Source organism: Ascaphus truei, unplaced genomic scaffold, assembly GCF_040206685.1.
Source record: "Ascaphus truei isolate aAscTru1 unplaced genomic scaffold, aAscTru1.hap1 HAP1_SCAFFOLD_456, whole genome shotgun sequence".
NCBI lineage: Eukaryota > Metazoa > Chordata > Amphibia > Anura > Ascaphidae > Ascaphus > Ascaphus truei.
The window spans coordinates 281,421-293,964 of NW_027456787.1; the positions used below are offsets into that span (position 1 = coordinate 281,421).

Sequence of the window (12,544 nt, forward strand, 5' to 3'; positions counted from 1 at the left end):
GAGGTTACAGGCTGTGACTTTATACTGGGGGTGAATGTTGGGAGCGAATGAATGAGGTTACAGGCTGTGACTTTATACTGGGGGTGAATGTTGGGAGCGAATGAATGAGGTTACAGGCTGTGACTTTATACTGGGGGTGAATGTTGGGAGCGAATGAATGAGGTTACAGGCTGTGACTTTATACTGGGGGTGAATGTTGGGAGCGAGTGAATGAGGTTACAGGCTGTGACTTTATACTGGGGGTGAATGTTGGAAGCGAATGAATGAGGTTACAGGCAGTGACTTTATACTGGGGGTGAATGTTGGGAGCAGGGAGCGAATGAATGAGGTTACAGGCTGTGACTTTATACTGGGGGTGAATGTTGGAAGCAGGGAGCGAATGAATGAGGTTACAGGCTGTGACTATACTAGGGGTGAATGTTGGGAGCGAATGAATGAGGTTACAGGCTGTGACTTTATACTGGGGGTGAATGTTGGGAGCGAATGAATGAGGTTACAGGTTGTGACTTTATACTAGGGGTGAATGTTGGAAGCAGGGAGCGAATGAATGAGGTTACAGGCTGTGACTTTATACTGGGGGTGAATGTTGGGAGCGAATGAATGAGGTTACAGGCTGTGACTTTACACTGGGGGTGAATGTTGGGAGCAGGGAGCGAATGAATGAGGTTACAGGCTGTGACTTTATACTGAGGGTGAATGTTGGGAGCGAATGAATGAGGTTACAGGCTGTGACTTTATACTGGGGGTGAATGTTGGGAGCGAATGAATGAGGTTACAGGCTGTGACTTTATACTGGGGGTGAATGTTGGGAGCGAGTGAATGAGGTTACAGGCTGTGACTTTATACTGGGGGTGAATGTTGGAAGCGAATGAATGAGGTTACAGGCAGTGACTTTATACTGGGGGTGAATGTTGGGAGCAGGGAGCGAATGAATGAGGTTACAGGCTGTGACTTTATACTGGGGGTGAATGTTGGAAGCAGGGAGCGAATGAATGAGGTTACAGGCTGTGACTATACTAGGGGTGAATGTTGGGAGCGAATGAATGAGGTTACAGGCTGTGACTTTATACTGGGGGTGAATGTTGGGAGCGAATGAATGAGGTTACAGGTTGTGACTTTATACTAGGGGTGAATGTTGGAAGCAGGGAGCGAATGAATGAGGTTACAGGCTGTGACTTTATACTGAGGGTGAATGTTGGAAGCAGGGAGCGAATGAATGAGGTTACAGGCTGTGACTTTATACTGGGGGTGAATGTTGGGAGCGAATGAATGAGGTTACAGGCTGTGACTTTACACTGGGGGTGAATGTTGGGAGCAGGGAGCGAATGAATGAGGTTACAGGCTGTGACTTTATACTGAGGGTGAATGTTGGGAGCGAATGAATGAGGTTACAGGCTGTGACTTTATACTGGGGGTGAATGTTGGGAGCGAATGAATGAGGTAACAGGCTGTGACTTTAAACTGGGGGTGAATGTTGGAAGCAGGGAGCGAATGAATGAGGTTACAGGCTGTGACTTTATACTGGGGGTGAATGTTGGAAGCGAATGAATGAGGTTACAGGCTGTGACTTTATACTGGGGGTGAATGTTGGGAGCGAATGAATGAGGTTACAGGCTGTGACTTTATACTGGGGGTGAATGTTGTTAGCGAATGAATGAGGTTACAGGCTGTGACTTCATACTGGGGGTGAATGTTGGGAGCGAATGAATGAGGTTACAGGCTGTGACTTTATACTAGGGGTGAATGTTGGGAGCGAATGAATGAGGTTACAGGCTGTGACTTTATACTGGGGGTGAATGTTGGGAGCGAATGAATGAGGTTACAGGCTGTGACTTTATACTGGGGGTGAATGTTGGGAGCGAATGAATGAGGTTACAGGCTGTGACTTTATACTGGGGGTGAATGTTGGGAGCGAATGAATGAGGTTACAGGCTGTGACTTTATACTGAGGGTGAATGTTGGGAGCGAATGAATGAGGTTACAGGCTGTGACTTTATACTGGGGGTGAATGTTGGGAGCGAATGAATGAGATTACAGGCTGTGACTTTAAACTGAGGGTGAATGTTGGGAGCGAATGAATGAGGTTACAGGCTGTGACTTTATACTGGGGGTGAATGTTGGGAGCGAATGAATGAGGTAACAGGCTGTGACTTTATACTGGGGGTGAATGTTGGAAGCAGGGAGCGAATGAATGAGGTTACAGGCTGTGACTTTATACTGGGGGTGAATGTTGGAAGCGAATGAATGAGGTTACAGGCTGTGACTTTATACTGGGGGTGAATGTTGGGAGCGAATGAATGAGGTTACAGGCTGTGACTTTATACTGGGGGTGAATGTTGGAAGCAGGGAGCGAATGAATGAGGTTACAGGCTGTGACTTTATACTGAGGGTGAATGTTGGAAGCATGGAGTGAATGAATGAGGTTACAGGCTGTGACTTTATACTGGGGGTGAATGTTGGGAGCAGGGAGCGAATGAATGAGGTTACAGGCTGTGACTTTATACTGGGGGTGAATGTTGGGAGCGAATGAATGAGGTTACAGGCTGTGACTTTATACTGAGGGTGAATGTTGGGAGCGAATGAATGAGGTTACAGGCTGTGACTTTATACTGGGGGTGAATGTTGGGAGCGAATGAATGAGGTTACAGGCTGTGACTTTATACTGGGGTGAATGTTGGAAGCAGGGAGCGAATGAATGAGGTTACAGGCTGTGACTTTATACTGGGGGTGAATGTTGGAAGCAGGGAGCGAATGAATGAGGTTACAGGCTGTGACTTTATACTGGGGGTGAATGTTGGAAGCATGGAGCGAATGAATGAGGTTACAGGCTGTGACTTTATACTGGGGGTGAATGTTGGGAGCATGGAGCGAATGAATGAGTTTACAGGCTGTGACTTTATACTGGGGGTGAATGTTGGGAGCGAATGAATGAGGTTACAGGCTGTGACTTTATACTGAGGGTGAATGTTGGAAGCAGGGAGCGAATGAATGAGGTTACAGGCTGTGACTTTATACTGGGGTGAATGTTGGAAGCAGGGAGCGAATGAATGAGGTTACAGGCTGTGACTTTATACTGGGGTGAATGTTGGAAGCAGGGAGCGAATGAATGAGGTTACAGGCTGTGACTTTATACTGGGGGTGAATGTTGGAAGCAGGGAGCGAATGAATGAGGTTACAGGCTGTGACTTTATACTGGGGGTGAATGTTGGAAGCAGGGAGCGAATGAATGAGGTTACAGGCTGTGACTTTATACTGGGGGTGAATGTTGGGAGCGAATGAATGAGGTTACAGGCTGTGACTTTATACTGGGGGTGAATGTTGGGAGCGAATGAATGAGGTTACAGGCTGTGACTTTATACTGGGGGTGAATGTTGGGAGCGAATGAATGAGGTTACAGGCTGTGACTTTATACTGGGGGTGAATGTTGGGAGCATGGAGCGAATGAATGAGGTTACAGGCTGTGACTTTATACTGGGGGTGAATGTTGGGAGCGAATGAATAAGGTTACAGGCTGTGACTTTATACTGGGGGTGAATGTTGGGAGCGAATGAATAAGGTTACAGGCTGTGACTTTATACTGGGGTGAATGTTGGGAGCGAATGAATGAGGTTACAGGCTGTGACTTTATACTGGGGGTGAATGTTGGGAGCGAATGAATAAGGTTACAGGCTGTGACTTTATACTGGGGGTGAATGTTGGAAGCATGGAGCGAATGAATGAGGTTACAAGCTGTGACTTTATACTGGGGGTGAATGTTGGGAGCGAATGAATGAGGTTACAGGCTGTGACTTTATACTGGGGGTGAATGTTGGAAGTGGGGAGTGAATGAATGAGGTTACAGGCTGTGACTTTATACTGGGGGTGAATGTTGGAAGCAGGGAGCGAATGAATGAGGTTACAGGCTGTGACTTTATACTGGGGGTGAATGTAGGAAGCAGGGAGCAAATGAATGAGGTTACAGGCTGTGACTTTATACTGGGGGTGAATGTTGGGAGCGAATGAATGAGGTTACAGGCTGTGACTTTATACTGGGGGTGAATGTTGGGAGCGAATGAATGAGGTTACAGGCTGTGACTTTATAATGGGGGTGAATGTTGGGAGTGAATGAATGAGGTTACAGGCTGTGACTTTATACTGGGGGTGAATGTTGGGAGCATGGAGCGAATGAATGAGGTTACAGGCTGTGACTTTATACTGGGGGTGAATGTTGGAAGCAGGGAGCGAATGAATGAGGTTACAGTCTGTGACTTTATACTGGGGGTGAATGTTGGGAGCGAATGAATGAGGTTACAGGCTGTGACTTTATACTGGGGGTGAATGTTGGGAGCGAATGAATGAGGTTACAGGCTGTGACTTTATACTGGGGGTGAATGTTGGGAGCATGGAGTGAATGAATGAGGTTACAGGCTGTGACTTTATACTGGGGGTGAATGTTGGGAGCATGGAGTGAATGAATGAGGTTACAGGCTGTGACTTTATACTGGGGGTGAATGTTGGGAGCGAATGAATAAGGTTACAGGCTGTGACTTTATACTGGGGGTGAATGTTGGGAGCGAATGAATGAGGTTACAGGCTGTTACTTTATACTGGGGGTGAATGTTGGAAGCAGGGAGCGAATGAATGAGGTTACAGGCTGTGACTTTATACTGGGGGTGAATGTTGGAAGCAGGGAGCGAATGAATGAGGTTACAGGCTGTTACTTTATACTGGGGGTGAATGTTGGAAGCAGGGAGCGAATGAATGAGGTTACAGGCTGTGACTTTATACTGGGGGTGAATGTTGGGAGCGAATGAATGAGGTTACAGGCTGTGACTTTATACTGGGGGTGAATGTTGGAAGCAGGGAGCGAATGAATGAGGTTACAGGCTGTGACTTTATACTGGGGGTGAATGTTCGGAGCGAATGAATGAGGTTACAGGCTGTGACTTTATACTGGGGTGAATGTTGGGAGCGAATGAATGAGGTTACAGGCTGTGACTTTATACTGGGGGTGAATGTTGGGAGCGAATGGATGAGGTTACAGGCTGTGACTTTATACTGGGGGTGAATGTTGGAAGCAGGGAGCGAATGAATGAAGTTACAGGCTGTGACTTTATACTGGGGTGAATGTTGGAAGCAGGGAGCGAATGAATGAGGTTACAGGCTGTGACTTTATACTGGGGGTGAATGTTGGGAGCGAATGAATGAGGTTACAGGCTGTGACTTTATACTGGGGGTGAATGTTGGGAGCGAATGAATGAGGTTACAGGCTGTGACTATACTAGGGGTGAATGTTGGGAGCGAATGAATGAGGTTACAGGCTGTGACTTTATACTGGTTGTGAATGATGGAAGCAGGGAGCGAATGAATGAGGTTACAGGCTGTGACTTTATACTGGGGGTGAATGTTGGGAGCGAATGAATGAGGTTACAGGCTGTGACTTTATACTGGGGGTGAATGTTGGGAGCGAATGAATGAGGTTACAGGCTGTGACTTTATACTGGGGGTGAATGTTGGAAGCAGGGAGCGAATGAATGAGGTTACAGGCTGTGACTTTATACTGGGGGTGAATGTTGGGAGCGAATGAATGAGGTTACAGGCTGTGACTTTATACTGGGGGTGAATGTTGGGAGCGAATGAATAAGGTTACAGGCTGTGACTTTATACTGGGGGTGAATGTTGGGAGCGAATGAATAAGGTTACAGGCTGTGACTTTATACTGGGGGTGAATGTTGGGAGCGAATGAATGAGGTTACAGGCTGTGACTTTATACTGGGGGTGAATGTTGGGAGCGAATGAATAAGGTTACAGGCTGTGACTTTATACTGGGGGTGAATGTTGGGAGTGAATGAATGAGGTTACAGGCTGTGACTTTATACTGAGGGTGAATGTTGGGAGCGAATGAATGAGGTTACAGGCTGTGACTTTATACTGGGGGTGAATGTTGGGAGGGAATGAATGAGGTTACAGGCTGTGACTTTATACTGAGGGTGAATGTTGGGAGCGAATGAATGAGGTTACAGGCTGTGACTTTATACTGGGGGTGAATGTTGGGAGGGAATGAATGAGGTTACAGGCTGTGACTTTATACTGGGGGTGAATGTTGGGAGGGAATGAATGAGGTTACAGGCTGTGACTTTATACTGGGGGTGAATGTTGGGAGCGAATGAATGAGGTTACAGGCAGTGACTTTATACTGGGGGTGAATGTTGGGAGCGAATGAATGAGGTTACAGGCAGTGACTTTATACTGGGGGTGAATGTTGGGAGCGAATGAATGAGGTTACAGGCTGTGACTTTATACTGGGGGTGAATGTTGGGAGCGAATGAATGAGGTTACAGGCTGTGACTGTCTCTCCCCAGAAACTGAGCGTAGTGGAGCAGGAAAAGATTGACAAAGTAATGCTGGAGCTCGATGGGACCGAGAATAAATGTAAGTACTGGAATACAGAGAGGGCTGCGGGGCAGGATGGAGGTGTAGTGACAGAGCTGTGTGTGTGTGGGGGGGGCAGTACAGGAATAGCAGAGAGGGCTGCAGGGCAGGATGGAGGTGCAGTGACAGAGCTGTGTGTGGGGGGCGGCAGTACAGGAATAGCAGAGAGGGCTGCGGGGCAGGATGGAGGTGCAGTGACAGAGCTGTGTGTGTGTGTGGGGGGTCAGTACAGGAATAGCAGAGAGGGCTGCAGGGCAGGATGGGGGTGCAGTGACAGAGCTGTGTGTGTGTGGGGGGGGGGTCAGTACAGGAATAGCAGAGAGGGCTGCAGGGCAGGATGGAGGTGCAGTGACAGAGCTGTGTGTGGGGGGGGGCAGTACAGGAATAGCAGAGAGGGCTGCAGGGCAGGATGGGGGTGCAGTGACAGCTGTGTGTGTGTGGGGGGGGGCAGTACAGGAATAGCAGAGAGGGCTGCAGGGCAGGATGGGGGTGCAGTGACAGAGCTGTGTGTGTGTGTGGGGGGGTCAGTACAGGAATAGCAGAGAGGGCTGCAGGGCAGGATGGAGGTGCAGTGACAGAGCTGTGTGTGTGTGTGGGGGGTCAGTACAGGAATAGCAGAGAGGGCTGCAGGGCAGGATGGAGGTGCAGTGACAGCTGTGTGTGTGTGGGGGGGGGGGGGGTCAGTACAGGAATAGCAGAGAGGGCTGCAGGGCAGGATGGAGGTGCAGTGACAGAGCTGTGTGTGGGGGGGGCAGTACAGGAATAGCAGAGAGGGCTGCAGGGCAGGATGGGGGTGCAGTGACAGCTGTGTGTGGGGGGGGGGGTCAGTACAGGAATAGCAGAGAGGGCTGCAGGGCAGGATGGGGGTGCAGTGACAGAGCTGTGTGTGTGGGGGGGGGGGTCAGTACAGGAATAGTAGAGAGGGCTGCAGGGCAGGATGGAGGTGCAGTGACAGAGCTGTGTGTGTGTGTGGGGGGGGTCAGTACAGGAATAGCAGAGAGGGCTGCGGGGCAGGATGGAGGTGCAGTGACAGAGCTGTGTGTGTGTGTGGGGGGGAGGGGCAGTACAGGAATAGCAGAGAGGGCTGCAGGGCAGGATGGAGGTTTAGTGACAGAGCTGTGTGTGGGGGGCGGCAGTACAGGAATAGCAGAGAGGGCTGCGGGGCAGGATGGAGGTGCAGTGACAGAGCTGTGTGTGTGTGTGGGGGGGGGGTCAGTACAGGAATAGCAGAGAGGGCTGCAGGGCAGGATGGAGGTGCAGTGACAGCTGTGTGTGTGTGGGGGGGGGCAGTACAGGAATAGCAGAGAGGGCTGCAGGGCAGGATGGTGGTGCAGTGACAGCTGTGTGTGGGGGGCGGCAGTACAGGAATAGCAGAGAGGGCTGCGGGGCAGGATGGAGGTGCAGTGACAGCTGTGTGTGTGTGTGGGGGGGGCAGTACAGGAATAGCAGAGAGGGCTGCAGGGCAGGATGGAGGTGCAGTGACAGCTGTGTGTGTGTGTGGGGGGGGCAGTACAGGAATAGTAGAGAGGGCTGCAGGGCAGGATGGAGGTGCAGTGACAGAGCTGTGTGTGGGTGGGGGCAGTACAGGAATAGCAGAGAGGGCTGCAGGGCAGGATGGAGGTGCAGTGACAGCTGTGTGTGTGTGTGTGGGGGGGCAGTACAGGAATAGCAGAGAGGGCTGCAGGGCAGGATGGAGGTGCAGTGACAGCTGTGTGTGTGTGGGGGGGGGCAGTACAGGAATAGCAGAGAGGGCTGCAGGGCAGGATGGTGGTGCAGTGACAGCTGTGTGTGTGTGTGGGGGGGGGGCAGTACAGGAATAGCAGAGAGGGCTGCAGGGCAGGATGGGGGTGCAGTGACAGCTGTGTGTGGGGGGGGGGGTCAGTACAGGAATAGCAGAGAGGGCTGCAGGGCAGGATGGGGGTGCAGTGACAGAGCTGTGTGTGTGTGGGGGGGGGGGTCAGTACAGGAATAGTAGAGAGGGCTGCAGGGCAGGATGGAGGTGCAGTGACAGAGCTGTGTGTGTGTGTGGGGGGGGGTCAGTACAGGAATAGCAGAGAGGGCTGCGGGGCAGGATGGAGGTGCAGTGACAGAGCTGTGTGTGTGTGTGGGGGGGAGGGGCAGTACAGGAATAGCAGAGAGGGCTGCAGGGCAGGATGGAGGTTTAGTGACAGAGCTGTGTGTGGGGGGCGGCAGTACAGGAATAGCAGAGAGGGCTGCGGGGCAGGATGGAGGTGCAGTGACAGAGCTGTGTGTGTGTGTGGGGGGGGGGGGGGTCAGTACAGGAATAGCAGAGAGGGCTGCGGGGCAGGATGGAGGTGCAGTGACAGAGCTGTGTGTGGGGGGCGGCAGTACAGGAATAGCAGAGAGGGCTGCGGGGCAGGATGGAGGTGCAGTGACAGCTGTGTGTGTGTGTGGGGGGGCAGTACAGGAATAGCAGAGAGGGCTGCAGGGCAGGATGGAGGTGCAGTGACAGAGCTGTGTGTGTGTGGGGGGGGGTCAGTACAGGAATAGCAGAGAGGGCTGCAGGGCAGGATGGAGGTGCAGTGACAGAGCTGTGTGTGGGTGGGGGCAGTACAGGAATAGCAGAGAGGGCTGCAGGGCAGGATGGAGGTGCAGTGACAGCTGTGTGTGTGTGTGTGGGGGGGCAGTACAGGAATAGCAGAGAGGGCTGCAGGGCAGGATGGAGGTGCAGTGACAGCTGTGTGTGTGTGGGGGGGGCAGTACAGGAATAGCAGAGAGGGCTGCAGGGCAGGATGGTGGTGCAGTGACAGCTGTGTGTGTGTGGGGGGGGGGGGTCAGTACAGGAATAGCAGTGAGGGCTGCAGGGCAGGATGGGGGTGCAGTGACAGAGCTGTGTGTGTGTGGGGGGGGGGTCAGTACAGGAATAGTAGAGAGGGCTGCAGGGCAGGATGGAGGTGCAGTGACAGAGCTGTGTGTGTGTGTGGGGGGGGTCAGTACAGGAATAGCAGAGAGGGCTGCAGGGCAGGATGGAGGTGCAGTGCAGAGCTGTGGGGGGGGGCAGTACAGGAATAGCAGAGAGGGCTGCAGGGCAGGATGGGGGTGCAGTGACAGAGCTGTGTGTGTGGGAGGGGAGGGGGTCAGTACAGGAATAGCAGAGAGGGCTGCAGGGCAGGATGGAGGTGTAGTGACAGAGCTGTGTGTGCAGTAATAGCAGAGAGGGCTGCAGGGCAGGATGGAGGTGCAGTGACAGAGCTGTGTGTGGTGGGGGGCAGTACAGTAATAGTAGAGAGGGCTGCAGGGCAGGATGGAGGTGTAGTGACAGCTGTGTGTGTGTGGGGAGGTGTGGGGGGGGGCAGTACAGGAATAGCAGAGAGGGCTGCAGGGCAGGATGGAGGTGCAGCGACAGAGCTGTGTGTGTGTGTGGGGGGGCAGTACAGGAATAGCAGAGAGGGCTGCAGGGCAGGATGGAGGTGCAGTGACAGAGCTGTGTGTGTGGGGGGGCAGTACAGGAATAGCAGAGAGGGCTGCAGGGCAGGATGGGGGTGCAGTGACAGAGCTGTGTGTGTGGGGGGGTCAGTACAGGAATAGCAGAGAGGGCTGCAGGGCAGGATGGAGGTGCAGTGACAGAGCTGTGTGGGGGGGGGTCAGTACAGGAATAGCAGAGAGGGCACTGAGACTATCTCATTCTACAGCTAAGTTTGGTGCGAACGCCATCTTGGGTGTGTCATTGGCGGTGTGCAAGGCAGGCGCAGCAGAGAAGGGCGTCCCCCTGTACCGTCACATCGCTGACCTGGCCGGGAACGCAGAACTCATCCTACCAGTCCCAGTGAGATGTGGTTCCTAATATACATCTATATCTATATGTCACCTCTCTGTCACTGTCCCCTCTCCTCCTTCTCTAGGTCATTGTCTCCTGTCCTTCTCTGTCACTGTCCCCTCTCCTCCTTCTCTAGGTCATTGTCTCCTGTCCTTCTCTCTGTCACTGTCTCCTCTTCTTCTCTCTGTCACTGTCCCCTCTCCTCCTTCTCTAGGTCATTGTCTCCTGTCCTTCTCTCTGTCACTGTCCCTTCTTCTCTCTGTGACTGTCCCCTCTTCTTCTCTCTGTCACTGTCCCCTCTCCTCCTTCTCTCTGTCACTGTCCCCCTCTCCTTCTCTCTGTCACTGTCCCCCTCTCCTCCTTCTCTGTCACTGTCCCCTCTTCTTCTCTCTGTCACTGTCCCCTCTCCTCCTTCTCTCTGTCACTGTCCCCTCTCCTCCTTCTCCCTGTCCCCTCTCCTCCTTCTCTGCCACTGTTCCCTCTCCTCCTTCTCCGTCCCCTCTCCTCCTTCTCTCTGTCACTGTCTCCTGTCCTTCTCTCTGCTACTGTCCCCTCTTCTTCTCTCTGTCACTGTCCCCTCTCCTCTCTGTCACTGTCCCCTCTCCTCTCTGTCACTGTCCCCTCCTCCTTCTCTCTGCCACTGTCCCCTCTCCTCTCTGTCACTGTCCCCTCTCCTCCTTCTCTCTGCCACTGTCCCCTCCTCCTTCTCTCTGTCACTGTCCCCTCTCCTCTCTGTCACTGTCCCCTCTTCTTCGCTCTGCCACTGTCCCCTCTTCTACTCTCTGTCACTGTCCCCTCTTCTACTCTCTGTCACTGTCCCCTCTTCTTCTCCTTCCCCTCTCCTCTCTGTCACTGTCCCCTCTTCTCTTTGCCACTGTCCCCTCTCCGTCTCTCTCTCCTCCTTCCCCTCTCCTCCTTCTCCGTCCCCTCTCCTCTCTGTCACTGTCCCCTCTTCTCTCTGCCACTGTCCCCTCTCCTCCTCTCTGTCACTGTCCCCTCTCCTCCTTCTCTGTCACTGTCCCCTCTCCTCTCTGTCACTGTCATCTCTCCTCCTCTCTGCCACTGTCCCCTCTCCTCCTTCTCTCTGCCACTGTCCCCTCTCCTCCTTCTCTCTGCCACTGTCCCCTCTCCTCCTTCTCTCTGTCACTGTCCCTGACCTCCTTCTCTCTGTCACTATCCCCTCCTTCTCTCCGTCACTGTCCCCTCTCCTCCTTCTCCCTGTCCCCTCTCCTCCTCTCTGCCACTGTCCCCTCTCCTCCTTCCCCCTGTCACTGTCTCCTGTCCTCCTCTCTGTCACTGTCCCTCACCTCCTCTCTGTCACTGTCCCCTCTCCTTCTCTGTCACTGTCCCCTCTTCTCTCTGTCACTGTCCCCTCTTCTCTCTGCCACTGTCCCCTCTCCGTCTCTCTATCACTGTCCCCTCTCCTCCTCCGTGTCTCTTCCCCCTTGTCATCTCTCCTTCTCTCTGCCACTGTCCCCTCTCCGCCTTCTCCCTGTCCCCTCTCCTCCTCTCTGCCACTGTCCCCTCTCCTCCTTCTCCCTGTCCCCTCTCCTCCTCTCTGTCCCCTCTCCTCCTCTCTGTCACTGTCTCCTGTCCTCCTCTCTGTCACTGTCCCTCACCTCCTCTGTCACTGTCCCCTCTCCTTCTCTGTCACTGTCCCCTCTTCTCTCTGTCACTGTCCCCTCTTCTCTCTGTCACTGTTCCCTCTTCTCTCTGTCACTGTCCCCTCTTCTCTCTGCCACTGTCCCCTCTTCTCTCTGCCACTGTCCCCTCTCCGTCTCTCTGTCATTGTGCCCTCTCCTCCTCCGTGTCTCTTCCCCCTTGTCATCTCTCCTCCTTCTCCTTGTTACCGTCCCCACCTTCTCTGTCTCCTGTCCTCCTCTGTCCCCTCTCCTCCTCCTCCTCCTCCTCTCTGTCCCCTCTCCTCCTTCTGTAGGTCACTGTCTCCTGTCGTCCTCCTATTTCTCCTTGTTACTGTCCCCTCCTGTCCCCTCTACTCCTCTGTCCCTGTACCCTCTCCTCCTTCTCTCTGTCCCTGTACCCTCTCCCTCCTCTCTATCATTATCCCCTCCTCTGTCACTGTCCCCTCTCCTCCTCCGTTACTATCCCCTCCTCCATCTCCTCCCCCCTTCTCTCTGTCACCTCTCCTCCTTGTTACCGTCCCCACCTTCTCTGTCTCCTGTCCTCCTCTCTGTCCCCTCTCCTCCTTCTCTAGGTCACTGTCTCCTGTCGTCCTCCTCTCTTTCTCCTTGTTACTGTCCCCTCCACTCCTCTGTCCCTGTACCCTCTCCTTCTCTCGGTCCCTGTACCCTCTCCCTCCTCTCTATCATTATCCCCTCCTCTGTCACTGTCCCC

General features: G+C 53.2%; 1 protein-coding gene across 1 annotated transcript in view; it reads left to right on the forward strand.

The window, feature by feature from the left end:
- Window positions 1-12,544, forward strand: part of LOC142484890 (beta-enolase) — a 62,945-nt gene that overhangs the window by 28,271 nt on the left and 22,130 nt on the right. Inside the window, exons 5-6 of the mRNA XM_075584133.1 lie at window positions 6,342-6,411; window positions 10,065-10,198. Coding sequence (XP_075440248.1) covers window positions 6,342-6,411; window positions 10,065-10,198 — 204 coding nt within the window. The remainder of the gene's footprint in view (window positions 1-6,341; window positions 6,412-10,064; window positions 10,199-12,544) is intronic.